Consider the following 19,647-nt stretch of genomic DNA (forward strand, 5'->3'; position numbering starts at 1 on the left):
ACGACTCCGATTCTGACTCCTCGGTTTATAACTGGCCGACTCCAACTCCGGACTCGTCTAAATCCCTCCTACTCCACGACTCCGACTCTACAGCTCTCTACAGCCCGTGGAATAGGCCTTTTGTAACACTAAACCCTTTTGAAATAGCTAAGATGTGAAATATTGACAGTCAGTAGCGTTGACAGGGGTGGTCCAGTTGTGCTTTTGAAACTGGGAAAATTTTAAGGGATGCAATCGAAAGAAAACTATAAAATCGCGTATTTTGAAGCTAACTTGTTATTTTGAAATAATGCTTTTGTATCCATCTTAGCGTATTTTTTTTTAACAAACGTTGCTTCACCCCTCCTCCCGTTGTCTTTTGTTTTTGTTGGTCAAAAAGTGTTGCAATTGTAAGTTTTGAGGCCAGCTTTTTTTTTATTGGTACCAGGCACACGTTATACTTTAAAAACGGCCCTTTTGACAGTAAGCTACTATATGTTGCTGAAATCAGTCATAGAATGAAAAGTGATTGTTTGATGAAAAAGCACTGTAGGGTAGTGATGGATTTAGGCTTGGAGGCCCGAGGAAAGTTACTGTATATGGGGAGAGGCATTTTTGCAGTCGCTTGTAAAGTGTTGCCGATTAAATTTTGCAAAAATATTTGTATAAAGGTGTAAACTACCCATTTTCTTTTAAGGATCTTGTTTGTATAATAGATTTTAACCATCCTTGTGAAAAATAGTTTATTTTGTCAAAAACGTTCTGGAAATTTACCGGCGGTATCAAAAATGGTTTTAAACTTAACTTCAATGTTTAACCAAAACTTTTACTTTCAAATGCAACAGCAATCTAGCTTTGAATTGATTATCATAATCACAGTCATATACAGTGTACGTTTACACAAAAAACATAATAAGGTCACACATTGCGTACAAAACGATCAAGCAATGATAAATTTGACGACATTTTTGGAGGAGAGTTCACATTTTGTTTGTTTGTTTGTTTGTTTATCTTTATCCTGCATTGCGGGAAAGCGGACTTGAGCGCTATGCATCGGTGTATGCCTTCCGACATACACCTGACCCACGCTGCAGCCGACGGCAATGTCTGTTTTCCGGTTGTCTACTTTACTTATGACTTAAATTTGGTACTACCCATTACTCGAAATCGATCACTAGGTAGAGGCAATTGTCGTTAAGTTTCTTGCCCAGAGAAACAACAGCAAGTGCGGGTGGCTGGAGTCGAACATGCAGACTCTCGACTGCGAGCCCAACGCGCTAACCACTCGGCCACGGCTGCCGACATACTAATATTTTCCCTGTTCAAATTTCACCTTTTACTTTATTGTCTATTAGAAGTTTTGCTCCGTCAGAAGTCAGAAAAATTGGTCCTCTCTATTTTTTTTAGAATCATTTTAGTTCTATCTACAGCAGTGAAATCATAAAAAAAGCAATGAAACAAAAAATCTTTAGTGCAGCAGAAAGTTAGAATAGTTCCAAAAAGTGCTAAACAGCGCTAGTAACAAAACTTACAAAAGGTCGTATATCGAACTATAAAGAGCATCACTTTTTATGACCCGGGCTAAAAGGTGTTTTTCGTGAGTTTGGGGTTCCAGAAGTGCGAAGTTGTCGCTCAAATTCTGCAGATGCATAAGAAAAGTTGCATTCGTCTGAAGATTCTCTTGGCAGCGTTGCCCGAGGAACTTCAATCGAAAATTCAACAACATCACTACTGGTTTCTGAAATTTGTTCGTTGTCTTGAAAGCTAGTGTGTAAACTATAAAATCTAGATTTCATTTCACTCCCGAGACGGTTGGGTTGAACAGCAAAGCTTTTACTCATCAATGGCATTGCTCTCTCCCTTTGCAGCTTAGCTGCAGCTTGACTAATTATGTCCTTTTTCATTTTAGTATCGCGTTGCTTTGAGGGCACCACAAGGCTGCGGCTTCGCAGTGGAGTATGGTTTGGAGTCGGACCAAGACTTGACTGAGGTGTTACAGTGGTGCGAACAGCATCTTGCCAAGCGGACACAAATTTTTCTGTTTCTTCTTTCTTTTTTTCCTTTATTTTTGCTTTCATTTTTGCTTCTTTTCTTAACATTTCACGGCGTCTCAAAATCGCTTCCTTTTTTCCAGTAAGAAATTCACTGAAAAACGATTTTTTTGTGTCACATTTAAAAAAACAAAAAACATAAACATATAGTAGTCCTAATTGTAATTCAATGGATGCTGGTTTCTCATCAAAACTATGAAGTTGACACAATTATACAGTACAGTCCTTCTTATTTAATACATTAAGTAATCTAAAAATTAATTTAATTCATGACAATTCATGAGCATGACATGACGCACAGCTGTGAAAATTTAAACAATGGTCAAAACATGGTCAAGCAAAACTAAATGGATTTATTTAATGAGCGAAGCGTAAATACAGTATTTTGAATTCCTTTCTATTTTCAATAACTTTTTTTCGTAGTTATATGTAGGCTATGCAGCATCTTTGGTTGCACAATGTTGTGGTAGCCTAAAGCTTCAGCTGGGTCAAAGTGGTTTTATCTATTTGAACGTCATTGTCACATTTGCAATGATGACCACTGGATCACTAAACTAAACTTTTGTTGTTGCAACTAATGAAGCCGTCGATTTTCTATACTAGTGAAGAATCCAGGGCGGGGGACTTGGCCACGTGCCCCCGCCAAAAAAACAAAACAAAAATAAAGGGAGAGAAATCGTGCTAAATTTTTTTATTTTGCGAAATTTGCTTTGCTCGATCAGTTACATTTTATTGACTAAATCATACGACACACGTGTTTTCAGCAGTGGATGAAGGAATAAAAATGTTTTAATGCGCCTATCAAAAACTAGAAATAGGCCTACAACATAATGTTACAAAGCAAACACAGTCAATTAGCTATCAATTAAGCCCGCCAGTGTTAATAGAGATATGAGATGAAATGTGCCTTGTTTAGGCTACTGTAGAAAAAAAAAACACAAAAAAAACGGGGAGGTCTCAAACGGGTTTTTGAAATTTCACTGAATGGCGTGCAACACTATTACCAATAAAGTTATTGAAGTCCTTCTGCAATTATGAAAAAGTGATTTGAAGCAACTTCAATTCTTCTGTTTGAGAGCGTCGAATGAGAGGTGTCAGAAAAGTTACCAAAGGGATAAACCAAGCCTTAATGTAACTCCTTCTACAAAATATCGTTTTGGTCTTCTGGAATTTCATTAACTATAAAATGTGCGTCCCAAACGAAAAAAGTAGGCCTATTGTTTACAAAGTACGCAAAAAGACCAACTTTTCTTGGAAGAAAGCCCTCCAACCCCCATTGTAGCACATTATTTTTCTATTTGGACGTCACACATTTAGGCTATAGGCCTATTGTCTAATTTTTTAAAAGTTTTGCTTTGTTACAAGTCTGGTGCCCTCCACAGTTATTTTTCTAGATCTATTATTTTTCTCAACTATAAGCTACCACTTGTTTTCTAACTTTTCTTGTCGAAGTCAACTGTTGTTTCCGATTTATTCATCAAAAATTTGACTGTTTCACATGTGACAGAAAAACTTTATAACTTTTAGCTCTGCTGACTGCTTTGTTCAATTCTATTTTCATAAAGTCTTATGACGTGTCTTTTCTCAAAGCTGAAAATGAAGCAGTTTTTCCACTTTTCTTTCCTGTCAATACTTGCTAGGTATCTTCACCAGCTAGCGTTCTGCAAAATGTATTAAATGTAAAGTCATCTTATTTTGCTAAGAGAACATACAATATGCATATTACCGGATTTTTGAAAGAAAAGGTCGGTTTAACGGACGTAAATAATAACCTACTATAGAGTACAGTAATAAGATGTGAGATTATAACCTATGTAGTTTCAGGTTAAGCTTTGTAGGACGTACTGTATAGAACCTACCACTATCTGCCACTACGACACACGCACACGATTTCAGACCATAATGGATCTCATCAGTGATCAGGCTCAAATAACAATTATGTAATATTCAACATTTTGCTCTTAAAATGTGAACTGGCTTTTAGCTTGTAGGCTTGTGGTGTTCTTGATTTAATAGTTTTTGACCCTCAACGGTGGTATGTAGTCTACACATCATTCAGCAAACGCATCAATATTGTGATTCTAGGCTACGCTTTAGTGTAGACTTAATTTAGTAGGCTATATTAATGCACCAGTCCAATCAGCCTCACTCAAAAATTGAATTGTTTTCCTATCTCATGTGTTAATCTTACATGGCCGTTTAGACTCTGTTACAAGCATAATCTTAACTTAAAAACATATATGTAGAACCTACAATCTGGGTGTAGCAAACTAGCAATGAAAGAAAATATTGACTAGTTTTTGTAGAAAGTTGACGCCTATGAAGAGAAGTGGTCCACACAAAAGTGTATTAATAATTATGCTTTCTGATTGCTTTTGTTAAAAAAATCCCATAAATATCAGGCCTGAAGAGGTTTTCGGAACCGTTAACGAGCATTGATAAAAAATAATAAACGCTTACAAACATAACATTTACCTGTAATTTACTTGCCCATCAATGTCGATGTCTAAGTTCTTCATCAGTCCGGTTAATTGGGCTGTTGTGAGAGAAATTCCACTATCCAAAATACCTTTTCTAAACTCTGCAGGAGAAATTTTCCAGCTGAGGTCCTTATCAAAGTTGCGGAATAAGTCAACGAGTCGCAATCTTTTGTCTTCAAGAAATTTCTTCAAAACAAAATGTAGGTTTTGTTATTAAAGGAAACTAATGGAAATGAACTATATCCCTGAAAGGCAGGTGTTTTTTTTTTGCGTAGCCTACAATGTGTGTCACAACTGTCATGAACAAAAAGTGTCAATTTTATCCTCATCTTGACAATTCCTGCTTGGTTGTTTGCGTTTAATTTCAACTCTTTGCGTCATTAGTTTTCGAAAATCTTCAATTTTCACATTCAATAGCTATTGAAAAGTGACTATAAAAAGGATTCATTCTATATCAGGCCCGTAATTGCCGGGGGGGGCTTGGGGGGGCAATGCCCCCCCAAGCTCAAAGTAAGAGATACATATTGTAGACTATATTTTGAGGCCTATATAGGCTATATTTTGAGGCTTTTTAAAAGACTATATTTTGAGGCCTATGACAAGATGGTAAATGGACTAAAGGGCAGGTACATGCAAAAAGACTTGGCCAATTTAGCCAACTGCCAAGAACTTTTATTGAGTGCTGTCAAAAACATGGAAATTGGTGGAATAAAAGATGTGACGATTATTATGATGAGTTAAACAAACATGATTTAGACTTAGAGGCTCAACTGAAGGTGCTCCACACTTTGTTTAAAGAGCAGAATGGAAGAGATATTGAGCATACTAAACTGTCGGGCATATTGGCATTTCTAAAAACTAGCCAAACTTCAAGCTCTTCAAATCTGTTGGGGGAAGTCAAAAAACTGGTGAAAATGATTCTGTTAGCACCATCAACTAATGCTTGCAGCGAGCGTTCATTTTCAGCAATGAAGCGTTTAAAAACTTGTTTTAGAACATCTATGTCTCATGACAGATTGTACAATTTATTGCTGTTGCATGTACACAAAGAGGAAGTTTCTAGCTTGAATGTAAACGATATATCAAGGGACTTCATCAATGCAAACTCTGCCAGGCAAGCTACATTTGGTTATCCAAATAAGTAGGCTAATCCCAGGCCCAAGACTTTCTATAGTTAATTTGTTTGGTGGAGACCTGTACCAGACAAAGTCACGAGGGTCATTCCTGACAAAGTTGTGTGTTAAAAATATTGCATCTATTCTATTCTGCACTCATTTTGGCTGGAATTACCCATGTTTTGGCTGGAATTATCCCAATCATTCGAAATTACTGGTATCTAGCACCTTGTGACTTTATAACATATGCTGTGCCAGTGGCGTAGCCAAAGGGGGGGGGGGGGTTGGGGGTTACAACCCCCCCCCCTTTGGCACACGTGTGACGTCACGATATTGAGAATGATGCTTTCAGTCAAAAAAAAATTGCCTAATTTTATACAAAACTGCATTAAAAGAGCGAGTTTTGCCAATACCAAACATTCAAACATCTCAGCCAGGAATTAACAACAAGAAAACATAGAGACTTAGCTTTATTTCCGAAAAATGCCGAAGAAAACATGATCTTATCCATTTGCTATGCCACCGGACAGCACCATTTTACAGGAATACCGTATTCATACCCACATTTTTGTTGAAAATGCTCTAAGAATGCACCAAATTCAAAATGATTTTTCAAAATTTTCTGGGGGAGGCCCCCCAGACCCCCCGCCGCTGGGTTGTCAAAACCCCCCTTTCAAAATTCCTGGCTACGCTACTGTGCCGTGCCTTTGCCCGAAAAACCGCAAATTAGACTCATTGCAACTACAAATGTTATGTGCATAGCCTTTTACTTCGCAACAGCTTGTGAGCCCCCCCAAGCTAAAATGTATAATTACGGGCCTGTTCTATATGCAGTATTGTTACGGTGGTTGCCTATCCACAAACCTTCTGACTATGAGGTAGTGAATCGCCCAACAGAAGGTACAATACCGCGTTGCATTAAAAGCTATCACACGGAAATATCCCCAAGCAATGCACCAATGGTTAATAATAGTTACCAAGCCATGTCCACTGTCTCGTAGCATTTGCTTTTTGCAACAATCAAAATCACTACAAATATATTTTGCATAAAGTTGTTAACGCTCAGCAGAGAAGACGTCAGAGTAAATATTTTACATTGCAGTTTTTGCTCGTAGTAATTTGGAAAACAGCTTGTTACTGTACGATGACTTGTCCGCCTTGCTAGCTCAGTTCGCTAAGCGCTTGAGTTAGTGCACGAAAAAACATCAACATTAAACTGCAGTTACAGCTCGGGTTCAGCTCTAGGGGTATGCGTTTGGGCAACGCATTTTAAAGATTGCTTTTCATTTAACGGCACCTAGTGGATGGAATAATTCACAGACAACATTTCAACAAGCAGCAACTGCACTTTGTCAATCTTGGTGACTTAGCCTGCGCCAAAGGTTCAAGCCTCTATTTACGTACTGACGGTACTGTACACCGTTAATTAGCAGTGGGTTACTGTATACGGCTACCTGAAGAATTTGCATTGGGTCATCCGTGGAATTTGTCATAGCAGAAGACTTAGGTCTGGCCTGAGTCGTCACATCGACGGGATTCATTGTTAAGAAAAAATTAGTTTTACTTCCTCCAAGTGCAGCAATTTTTTCTTTTAATTCTTGAGCCAGCTTTAGAAATTCTTCATTGACTTGAACCCCCTGAACAATGTAGGCTGGATTGTTTATATAAATGTATTTTACGTCTTGTATGATTTAAAAGTAGTATATAGCACATTAAACAGCAGCCTATATAATTCTAAACTGATTCTGAAACATTCTTTTTCTCGGAGGACATGATGACTGTTGAACAGCTCCTAGGCTGGTGTTGTTATGAATCACAACAAAACTATTGTTTTAGAAAAGGCGATAAGTATTTCGCCAACATAGAACCTTAATATCCAATTCTTCCATTGCTGAATTTTCATTTTTCATTATTGCTTTTAATAAAGCCACGCCTCCTTGACTTCCCATAGGATTGTTGCCAATCTTCAATGTTTTCAGTGAATCGTTAATTTCAAGTCCTTTGGCCAACATAGCAGCTCCTACAAATTGGAAAGAAAATCGTGCAAGCTGCTAAATATGCTTGTAATGTTTCACTGTGGAAAAAGTTTGTTCTGAAACGAACAGTGTTGACATAACTATTATTATTTTAAGAATAAATTTTGATATAACCTTTATCAGAAATTCTGTTGTTGCTTAGATCAAGCCATGTCAACGAGTTGTTCGTCTTCAGTGCTACTCCCATAGCCATCGCTCCATCGTCTGCAAAACCATTCCAAGAAAGGTCGAGATACTTGATGGTAATATTAGATTTCATTCCTGCACAAATGGCAAGTGCTCCCTGCAAGACAAATGCGGGCCACGTTTTAATTACTACGTCTTGAAGAGTTTTTTGTTGCAAAAGTTGTGAAATTGTGCTCTACACAAGACTTTCAGACAGATCATACAAGAGATCTTTACGGTTTCGAACTTACTTTGGGCCTACGCAATTAAGCAGTTAACGCATTTACACGACCGTAGACTTGAATTAAAGAACTACCGGTACGGTACTTAGCTTCTCACAAAATACAACTTTTGAGAAAAAGCAAGTTAAAATTTTTGAAAGTTGTTAAATCTTTCATTTGTATTTAAACACCAGCAGAGTGTGTTGTAGTAAAATTAAGTTGTTTTGCAACAAATTGTGCGTGGAGACATGCATTGACCATATTATACAACATACTTTTTAAGATAACTCAATTTTCACAAAATGTGACTCAAAGTAGTTTTTGAACTTAGGTCTTATAGTGTTGCTATTGGTTCAAAACGTTTTATTACAGCAAAGATCGACACTCGACAGCGGTAGATATCCAACGATAAATCAAGAGTTAAACCATTTGCAACATGAATTAAGACCAACTTGAAGGCCTAAAACCTGTTTATTGTTATATTCTTGCCACAATCGACTGCCGAGCATCTTGATCAGAAGACCTCTAGCCAGCGTAGACGCCAGATCGATATGATTATCGCAAGGCATGCTCGCTGTACTGGCAAGTGCTTAGACTTTGAATTGCTAGTCAGTGAGAAATCCGTCTATTTGCTTAACAGCATATTGTTTAAAAAATGTGTGCATCCGGTAGAACAATTTCAGTTAAACCACACCTCACGAAAACTAATCAATTTTGGCAAAAGTTATGCAGAAATTGAGCACAGGTTCATATAATAAAATCTTACCCTTCTGCGTAAATGATTCCAGCTTAGATTCAAATGTTCGACGGCTTCGTTGTTCACTATAGCTTGCCCCAACCACTCGCCGCCAATTTCGCAAAATAAGTTTCCGCTTAAATTTAAGTACTGAAAATAACAGCGTTACCTGATAGTCAGTCAGTCGAATTTTAGACATCAATGAAAGTTTCCCTAACTATAGCCTACGTTTGAAACTACTACAATAATATACAGACGGTAAAATTCAGCAATAGTGACATTTTGCTACAGTAGGCTATACCATCTATTACCAAGTCCCATTTTTAAACTACAGATAGAATTGGGCTATCTATAGTGTCTTCGGCTGTAGTGACATTTCGCTACAGTGACAGTTTTTTGAAGGTCTTTTATTATTCAGGTGCTACTATAGGCGAATTCTAATGTAGCATACAATAAAAAAACTGCAATAAAATTTGAAAACAATACCTTTAAACGAAAGTTTTGTCTTAAAGCCTCTGCAAAGTATTGAGCATCGGAATCTTTAAAGTCATTTCTGGATATATCCAAGTCACGCAAGTTCGTATTTTCTTGGATCATTTCACAAACAAAACGAGCTCCGTCTGTGGCCAGTTTATTTCCAGCAATATTCTGAAACAAAATTCTTCTTTTTTGCAGGTTATTAGTTTGCAATATGGAACTGAATTGGAATCCCAATCAACACAATTATAAGAAAAACGCATGATCTCCAAAGAATACGCGGTAGTTTCTTTAAGTTATCGGGCCACTTGGAAATGTTATGGGCCCCTAAACTCATTCCTAGCCCAAGTTCAAAAGTACCCCCTTGACTCCAATGTCAATGTTACTGCCTGCATAATTCGAAAACAAACACAAGTAATTGAAAAAAAATTAACAAAAAGTGCTGATCTAGGTTATTAAACCATAACAGTAGGCGTAACGCTTGTGTACATTTCCAGAAAAAAAATTGCCCAAAAAGCTTTACACACAAAATCGTTCTTTTGTTTTGAAGATCAGGTAAAAGTAAAGGTGAGTCCCATACTTGAATCTAAGCATTGGGGGATGAGAAGATAAGGTTTTCATTACACTAAGCTTTCGGCACAAACGAGAGTAGGGTGGCCAGTTCCTTTTTCTCGGCCGCCTTTACTTCAGCAACTACGCCCACCCAATTTATTACACCCTGTGTAGAGGTGAGCGGTGTTTGTCAACAACCAGCATAAGCCGGGAGTCGTACCAGGATTGCATGATTGGAAAGCGAGCGCCTTACCCGCTGTGCCATCCCACCGCCATTTGAAGATCAACGCAACACAAATTTGTGATTACTCATGTTTGTGTTTACCAGTGATGATATGTAGCAGTTTTCCATGAGCATGAGAGCGATGTCCTTCATCCCTTCAGCAGTTATCCAATTATCTTCTAAGTTAAGGTCCACAATCGATGTATTGACCTATGAAGTAAGGGACTGTTGATCTATGAAGTAAAATTCCCTAAATTCAAGTTTGAAAAAATATGAAGTTAGGAAATAGCCTAAATTGGAAATATTTGAAATCTTTTGCCGTATAGGCCTATAGGGTAATAAAAATTGTTAGAGTCACAGCTTGTCGTAAATCTAGGAAAAATACTGGGAGCATGACACTTCGCTCCAACCAAGCAATGTAAAAAGCAATAAAAAACACCAATAGCCGGCAGCGAAAGACTCAATCTTTTCCTAAGGGATTAAAAGTGTGTCCTCACCAATTTGGAAAAAACTTTGCATTTCTTTGAAGATAAAAAGTTGAATTTGTATAGCTCATGATTTTGTTGTGTTTCTTAATAAAAAATCTAATAAACTAGATGCAAGTGGTAAAAACAGTATGGTTTTTGTAAAGTATCTCACTAAACAAATGGCTAAAAGCACCGCACTCAAAGAGATTAAAGATTAATATAGGCCTACTGCAAGAAAGATGCTTAGCCGAATCTTTAGATTATTTAAATATATTGTTTTAACCTAAGCTGTTGCTATGACTGTTATGGACGCAACTAAAAAAAATGCATTTACGAATTTTCAGACTTCAAAAACAAAACGGTTGTAAAATTGTAAAAAAATATGACCATCTTACCACTAGAGGAGCTGCTATCGCTTTTGTGCCGTTTGGACCAAGTCCGTGATGGCTCATATTCATGACTTCATCAAACATGTGAGCTATGAAGTAAGATGCTGGAACAACACCATGATGCTCACACGATTTCACATATATATCTTCTGCTGTTATACTTCTATAGTGTTTCATACCAGGTTCTGAAAAAATTAAATGTTTTATTAATTTACACCTGAATTTAAGAAAGCTCTCTTAACGATGTTAGCCCATAGTAAGAGAAAACTATTTCATCACCAGGTTTTATTAAGGACTGCCAGATTACCAGTCTTAAAAAAGATATTGTTATAAATTTTACTTGCACCTAATTGTATGGTTTTGTGAAATGTTTTTTAAAAACATTGTTACCTTAACCACTCTTACCATCTGCTTCTAAATCTGTGTCGTAACCGTCTTCTTCATTGGCCGAAAGCGTTTGCCTGTCCTCTTCATGCGAAGCCTACACAGAAAATCAGTTTTTGTATTGAAAACAAGAATACACAGACATAAAAAACCACTTGTCGTTAAAAATGAGCAAAAGCAATTTAGCAGGCATAGACTACTTTGCAATACTCCCAGTAGCGAATCCATGTAGCACTTGAACCTTGGTCGTGTGCTCCTCTCGAAAAAAGTTGTAACTTTTTCAGTTTTCTAAATTTCTTCGCTCACTTTACTTGCTTTCATTAATCTAACTGGAGGCATTAGGCACACATGTTCTCAGCAATGAATTTAAGGTATGCCTACTTTTTTATGTGCCGTAAACACTAGCCTAAGCAGCTAAAATGCGATATTCCGAAATGTGTCTAAGCGCATTGTTCCCTCAAGTAATTACATCAATCTACTCCGGTATTAATAGAGGTATGAGGTGAAATGTGCGTTACATTCTAAATCTAAAGGGAAAGGTAGAGACATCTCTGACGGATATAAGCTACAGAACGTCACATGAAAAAGACATAGCACCATTGGTCACAGCGGTAAACCATAATCTCTTCGTGGGAAAATTGTAACGTAAGATTCCCAAATCCGTTCGTCTGCATGCAATGACCCAAAAATAAACACACTTTCGAAACGTCTATTCAAAAGTGTATTCCAGTAAAATTAGCCCGAGGCTATCGAAATGACTGGTGCAACGCCGTACACCTAAAAACTGTCACTACAATACAAATTACTTGGATAAAAGACGGAACCTTTGTCCAGCTAGCAAGCACTAAGCCAACAGTTAAATGTGCGGCCAACTTTCAAACAATCATTTTACGAATGACCAGAATAGATAGCAATATCTCAAATTCACGTATGCAGTACTGTGACGCAATAATGAAAGACAATTATGAAGTCATTCCAACAGGTGTTTAAAGCTGATGTAATATTTCCTGTTTAAACAGGCCCAAACAGGTCTGACAGGTTTGACACAATTCTTATGAACGCTGGTGCAATTTTGGCACATTTTCTAGCAACTTCCATGACGTAATATTCAGTAGACTTGAACGGTTTTATATGACGTTTGATTTGTACAGAGATTGGCCGTAACATAGCGGCCCCTAGTTATGACAGTCTAACATGGCATAACTAAAAAAGAATTGAAGGACAATCGTGAGCCAATGAATAAAAACACATGATACACAAATTGTTTGAATCACTCACGTTTAAGTTAATACGTAAATACAAAGGGCTTGCAAAGAATGAACAGCAATAAGAATAAACACGATGATACATGAAATTGGTACCATAGGTACACGCTAAATGACGCTATATACAATAGTTGCGATAATAACCGACTGTTCCGGGCTCAGACAAGGGTCGGCCACCGCAGACAAAACCAGGCTCAAACCCTAACACTTAGGTGTTCTTTACGGGGGCGAGGCACGAAATATCCCTCAACACGTAGTCTACTTTCACTTTCCCCGTACTCTCATCATAGTTGCAGACGGCAACTTTGGCTCTACGAACCACAGGCTTCCCTTTCCTAATTTGTGGAACTACCTCATGCACCCTCCCAAGTTGATACTTCCCACGTTTACCAATGTCTTGGAGAGAACCTACCACTACAAGTTGACCAGGCTCCAAATTCTCGGCCATTTTTAGCCATTTTTTCCGGCCCTGAAGACCTGGCAAGTAAAAATCGATCCACCTACTCCAAAACTGCTGAGAAAGTGACAAATTGAACCGATAATCCCTTCTTAATTGGTCACGATCATGTGGTTGCCCAACAGCACAGTATGGGTCTAAGTATGGGGTCAAAAGTGAGGCAGGGGTGATGACAGTAAAATCCCTAGGGTCGTCACTCAAAGGTACCAAAGGGCGTTCGTTCACGATCCGAACGGCACTACTGGTGTACGTAAGCAGTTCAATAAAACTGGGCTTACGTATTGAAGAGTCCAAAATGTGAAAGAAGTATTTGGTCATATCGGCCACGAAACCAAATCTGCCAAGCCGCAATCTAGCCAAGAGATCTGCCAGAGAGTTTAACAAGTCAGGACCCGAAAACATTACATCATTAACACAAGTTCCTCGAAATTCAGACTTGCCATCGTAAACAATGCGCTTTTTTAATTGTGACGTCACAAAGTATGGTAAATACCATTCAAATCCCTTGACATTTCCTGCTTCACCAGCACGCTCAATATAGCCATTAGATTTAAGATCTTTCATGGTGTCAGTAAGGAAATCACGAAGTTCAGGTTGTTTTAAAGCCTTCTTCCTTAAAGCAGCAGCTCTATCTGACGCCAACACAAAATTGTTAGGTAGATCAATATCTTCCTTCAACGGAACAGGTATCTCAAATCGACCATCTTTCAACTCAATATTCGGTTCGACAAGTTCTCTAGCCAAAATATCATTGCGAGACAATTCACAGGTTTCATTTTGCAAAGTCAAATCCTGAATGACTTTATTCAGGTCTGCTATTTCCATATCACGAGACTGAATTTTACGCTGAAAGCCAGAGATGACATCCGACTCTGAAGACGTCTGCACTCTGCACACTTTAGCAACGCTTTCAACTAAGGGTGACTTACCACCACAAGCCAACCAACCGAGAGGAGTGAGTAAAGCATGCGGTTCACTGCGATTTTCACCAACACGTTCTTCTTTTGTCCACATCAAATAAGCGTTGTCATTGCCAATCAGTACATCTACAGTACTACAATCATTCAAATGAAACATATTCACGTCATGAAAATGACGGAAACCACTTAAATCTTGTTTATGGGGTAAAGTTTTAACATCGTCAGCCCAAGCTGGGTTAACCACCGAAGTTATATCACAAAACAGTTCATCAGTCTCTAACGACTGGATGTTGAGTTTAACAAGGTCAGCACAAGTAGGTTTCTGACCAGCCAGAGTATCCATTTTAAACGACGCTTTATCATACGGTTTAAGACCAAGTTCGCACACCAAGTCCCTCGAAACAAAGGTCAACTGCGAACCAGGATCATGCTGACAATACACCAACTTCGATTTGCCAGTCATTGGATTCAAAACACGAGCAGCAGTAACGCGGTTAAAGGCTGCTTTAACATTTCCAATCTTAACATTACGCACAGGAACTCTGGCACCAGCATCATCTTTACCGACCGAATCCAGAGAATCACGTGACGTCACATAAAAATCATGCAGAAGAAAATAGTGTTTCCTATCGTTGTTAGGCCCACACTGACGACAGTTGTTTGCATGATTACAGTCTCTAACCATATGCTGGCGCAAACAATTCAAGCATTTGCCAGCTTTCACAATGATATCTCTCCGATCTTTAGGTGTCAAGCGCAAAAATTCTTTACAATTAGACAAAAAATGATATTCAACTTGACCACGTGATGAACAACAAAAACATGCCGGTATGTCACTACGTCTGGCCACACCGCCGCGCGGTGCGCCAACAGCAGTCGAGTACTGCGAACTCCCTGAAATCACATTATCATGGGGTTTTACCGACGTCTGCCTAACCGGACATGAAAGCAATTTTCCTTTGCCAAACTTTTTAAAATGCTGCGACTCACCAGAATCGCCCATTAGCATGATGCTAAAATCAGTCGACTTGCGCGTTTCCTCCCGTACTACAAAATCAAACAAACTCTGAAAGGTAGGTTCCTCAGTGCTACCATACTGATCACCTAAAAAGTCAAGATAACGCTGCTTAGCGTCAAACGGGAGTCGCTTAGCCAAATCCAAAACAAAACGTCCTTCTAATTTATCACGCTGACCATAAGCTTTCGCGTAAAGCAAACACTGCGACAATTCATTTTTAAACTCTTTCAAATCACTGGAAGAGATAGAAGTCAATTTGCTACCATAGCGATACTTTCTAATTTCTGGTTCTGCGAAAAGACCTCCACGAACTCCAAAACGTTGGGACAAGCGAGCTAACGACATTTCTATCCTGTCTTCCTCTGACAAGCCAGGAGTGTCAGAAACCAAATTAGCAATCGTTTGTGCAGCTGTTCTAACACAAGCTGCTTGCAACAAAGTCAAACGAGTTCCCTTAAAGGGCGAAGCTGCCATCAAGGCCATAACACGATTTTTAAAGAAGACAAATGGCATATTATTACCATCGTAACCAATCAAGGCCGCCTTATCGAAGAACGTCCTACTATTTTGGTATTCAAAAAAGCAATCCTGCTGTTGAGAACTCGATTTAGCGGGAGAAGACAAGCTATATCCCTTAAGGGGCTGAGTGGGCTCAGTCACATGCACAGCCCGATCACGATCCTCACACACGTTAAAATCAGGAGACGCGATACGCCTCTCACAACCACCCAAATTACGTGTAGCTGGGCGATCAAAAACTAGCGGCGCTGAAAACTGTGAAGGGGGCAAAGCATTACTGCTAATGGCGGCCCCGTGACCTGTACGCTCTGGGGGAAGAGTTCGGTTGTAATTTGCAGACCTTGGCTCTACAGCCTTCGGAAGACCCTTAGCCGTGGCCCCGAGACCTCCTGAAACAGCTGGAAAACATGTGGATTGTACAGGTCCACTTACGGATTGAACAGGCGTCTGGAAAAGGTTAGGTAAATTAAACTGTGATTGATGTTCACTTCTGGAATGCCTAGAAGAGCCCTTCCTAGAGCTACGCCGAGAGCCCAACTCAGAACGATATTCAGCTAAAACTACCTCTTTACGTTGTTCGGCCCTCAACTGAGCGTCTTTGAGTGCGTACTCAGCAGCTCTAGCTTCGGCTCTCGCGGCGGCCTCAGCAGCTCTCGCGGCAGCCTCTGCTCGTTCGGCCTCAGCTCTCGCGGCAGCCTCTGCTCGTGCGGCCTCAGCTCTCGCGTCGGCCTCAGCTCTCGCGGCAGCCTCAGCTCGTATGGCCTCAGCTCGTATGGCCTCAGCTCTTGCGATGGCCTCAGCAGCTCTAGCTTCGGCCTCAGCTTGGATCTGGAGCTCCTCTCGTCTTAACTGTAGGTTAATTTGTGCAACTATCCGTGACGAGCTCTCAGACATCCTAGTGCTTACATTTGAGGCGCTATCCTCAGGATGTATGTCAGCATCCAACCTATCTGAGAACTCACTTTCTTTTTGTTCGAAGTTATTTTTTAACGAGTTAAATTCGGGATCTACCCTATCACGAAGTTCTGCTAAGATTGCAGAGTTAAAAATTTTACTCAAGAGAGCATGGAAATGCCGTAATTCCTCTTCTAAAGTAGATAACTTAGATCTAAAAATTAACAGTTCCTGCTTATCACTCAAAGAACCTAGGGCTACAGAAAGTTTCCCAATTTGAGTCAAAATATCCCGTCTAAGATGCCGGGCCTCTCGAACTGACTTAGCCTCATCGTTAATGGGTCCCTCCCCAGAATGGCCTGCCCGACCGCAAAGAACATCATCAGGCTTAAACTCAGTCGAGTCGACGGCGGTCGAGTCCCTGTCACCACCGAGTGTAGACATATTAAATGTTAGGGCTAAATTTAACAATTAAAAAATTAAGTTACACAAACACACAAAATTACAGTAGTTATAAAAAACTTAACTGCAAAGACCGTAAAAAATACAAAAAAGAATTTAAATGCACGATACCGTAGCTGTACGAGTATGTGAAGTCCAAACGTCCACAAAACTTGCTTGGATTCTTCCACTTGAATCTTCAAGCACAGATGGATTGCCTTTAATCTTCTTTCTTGCCAATAAATGTCAAAGTTATTTTTCTTCTGTACCAAACGGAGAAGAAATGTCTTTACTTTTTAGCTTAAAGTTCTTCAGTTGCCTACCGAGAAGAAATGTCTTTAATTTTCTTTGCTTCTTTAGACTACCAACCAATAAGATCTTCTTTTATTATTTCTTTGCTTCTAAGTGCTTCTTGGCCTACCAACTAACTAACTTCGTCTTTTATTTTTTGCTTCTAAGTGCTTCTGTGCCAAACACTAGACAGAGAATCGTCTTTTATTTTTTATGGTCACAGCGGTAAACCATAATCTCTTCGTGGGAAAATTGTAACGTAAGATTCCCAAATCCGTTCGTCTGCATGCAATGACCCAAAAATAAACACACTTTCGAAACGTCTATTCAAAAGTGTATTCCAGTAAAATTAGCCCGAGGCTATCGAAATGACTGGTGCAACGCCGTACACCTAAAAACTGTCACTACAATACAAATTACTTGGATAAAAGACGGAACCTTTGTCCAGCTAGCAAGCACTAAGCCAACAGTTAAATGTGCGGCCAACTTTCAAACAATCATTTTACGAATGACCAGAATAGATAGCAATATCTCAAATTCACGTATGCAGTACTGTGACGCAATAATGAAAGACAATTATGAAGTCATTCCAACAGGTGTTTAAAGCTGATGTAATATTTCCTGTTTAAACAGGCCCAAACAGGTCTGACAGGTTTGACACAATTCTTATGAACGCTGGTGCAATTTTGGCACATTTTCTAGCAACTTCCATGACGTAATATTCAGTAGACTTGAACGGTTTTATATGACGTTTGATTTGTACAGAGATTGGCCGTAACACCATACAAACCTTCGACAACAAATGGATTATTGAAATCTTTCTGTAATCGTGAAAAAGATATTTGAAAATAATTAAAAATATTTAGATTTTAAATCAAATCATGCAATTCAAAACAGAAATCAAGTTTAATTTTATCGAGTTTAATCAAATACAAAGTATACGTCGTGGACAATAAAAACACTAAACCAAAAGCAACTAAACAAGATAAAATTTGTCAAAATTTGTTGGACAACTCCGTAGATCTTCCCAATCAAACTGTTTGTTATTTCAAACCTAAACTTTCACATTGTGCATTTTTTCTAAAGATTGTTGCTTTGATGAAGCTCCGGTAGCTTACTCCTCTAACTTTTGTAGGTCCACTACTGATTGATTGAATCTTTATCTTCGGAATGGAAAATCTTCTTTGGAGCTTAATCCTGGCAGTTTCGCATACTTGTGGAGGCTTTGAACAATTGACGCAGGCCCGATCACCGAGATCGACAAAGTGAAGTTTCTGATCGTTGAAATCTTGTTGCCTGGGAATTGTTCCATCCATGGGCTCTATCCAAGGGGAGGAGGGGTGAGGGAGTTGATCACCCCCTCACTCATTGGAGTGGCTGGAATGACTAAGACGAGTTGAAAGTTGTTGTTGAAATGACTCTGACGATTTTAGCCCACTGTTCAAAAATCATCTCCCTCCCCGAAATCTAAAAGTGGATAGAGCCCCTGGTTCCATCCATTAGGTGCATAAGCTTACAGGCGGTATAGGCTTTATTGTTTGCACTGTAGGCTACAGTATAATCTTACCAAGTCCAATGAAGCAACCTCCTCAGAAACATCAATAGCAGATCCACTTAAAATCCCAATATTTTCATTGCTTGAATCAAGCTTTTCGTCTTTTACTGAATTGAGATTTTGAGTAGACATATTGCTTACGGTGAGATCTTCACTATTAACTTGATTTGACTAATAACGGTAGAAACTCAGATCATTTGTACTTCCGAACTTATTACATCTGTAATCATATTTTAATGTATCTTGGTTAAATTATTCACATTTTTTTACCTTTTCATTTAAACTAATTATGATGTAATACTTCATGATGACGTCAAACGCGTAACAATTATATGGCTCACGTTATTCAATCATAGTCTGGCCCAGTGGTTTTCAATCTTTGTTACCACGGGGGCCCTTTTCGAAACCTAAATTTTGTTCAGGGCTACAAAATAAATGCAATTTAATATAAAACTTGATGGTGGCTTTAACTTTTAATACGTTCCCCAAAACGAGGTGTAGCCTAATATCAAAAGATACAGTAGGCACTAGGCAGGCTACTCAAAAGCTAATTAAAATGATGATTCGTCAATCGGTTGTGATATTTAGATTTAATTCTAATCATTTTGCTGAAAAATGCTTCACACGTGTTAATTACGTTGAACAAAGACATTCTAGACTGTGTGTTATCAAGTTAGGATACTTTCTCTCTGGGATTCGACTCCAAAAGTAAAGTTAGGTGATCACACTTGAATGCTTGTGTCAGCTTCTCTTCTGGACTGCGAATCTAGCAGCTCCAGTTGAAAATCGCTGGGAGGCGGTGGCGGTCCTACCATTGGCTTAGGTCTAGGTGTTACAAATATTTTCATCAAGGGCAGGAAAGATTTGATACCGTTAATGCGACTTCAAATTTATCAGTCATATCACTAATAACAATAGTCTAATGAATTATCCTTTGACTTGTTGCTCTGGCTTAAGCATAGCACAGCTTAACCACCGAATGGCAGTGAACATAAGCATGTCTCCACATTCA

The 19,647-nt window shown here is 38.9% G+C and overlaps 1 protein-coding gene across 2 annotated transcripts; it reads right to left on the reverse strand.

Annotated features, from left to right (window-relative positions):
• Positions 1-724: 724 nt before the first annotated feature.
• On the reverse strand, positions 725-18,865 carry LOC145779570 (uncharacterized). Of its 2 annotated transcripts, none has more exons than XM_082591189.1 (11): positions 18,648-18,865; positions 11,297-11,372; positions 10,898-11,076; positions 10,138-10,245; positions 9,270-9,431; positions 8,814-8,933; positions 7,776-7,944; positions 7,494-7,645; positions 7,080-7,262; positions 4,506-4,696; positions 725-2,124 (listed from the first exon to the last, which is right to left on the reverse strand). In XM_082591189.1, the coding sequence occupies exons 1-11, from the start codon at positions 18,765-18,767 to the stop codon at positions 1,542-1,544; spliced, it is 2,043 nt and encodes a 680-aa protein (XP_082447315.1). In that variant the 5' UTR covers positions 18,768-18,865; the 3' UTR covers positions 725-1,541. The 2 variants fall into 2 exon arrangements, with proteins under 2 accessions (XP_082447315.1, XP_082447316.1); XM_082591190.1 differs by lacking the exon at positions 725-2,124 and adding an exon at positions 3,483-3,691.
• Positions 18,866-19,647: the final 782 nt, after the last annotated feature.

Source organism: Aplidium turbinatum, chromosome 11 (genome assembly GCF_918807975.1).
Source record: "Aplidium turbinatum chromosome 11, kaAplTurb1.1, whole genome shotgun sequence".
Taxonomy (NCBI): Eukaryota; Metazoa; Chordata; class Ascidiacea; order Aplousobranchia; family Polyclinidae; genus Aplidium; species Aplidium turbinatum.

What these genes read in the sequence shown, in the direction of transcription:
- LOC145779570 (XM_082591189.1), bottom strand. Translation starts at nt 18,767, where the DNA reads ATGTCTACTCAAAATCTCAATTCAGTAAAAGACGAAAAGCTTGATTCA. An exon ending in AGGTTGCTTCATTGGACTTG is followed by an intron (nt 11,373 to 18,647) that starts GTAAGATTATAC and finishes TTTTCTGTGTAG; the next exon opens with GCTTCGCATGAAGAGGACAG. An exon ending in TGGAAGAATTGGATATTAAG is followed by an intron (nt 7,263 to 7,493) that starts GTTCTATGTTGG and finishes TACATTGTTCAG; the next exon opens with GGGGTTCAAGTCAATGAAGA.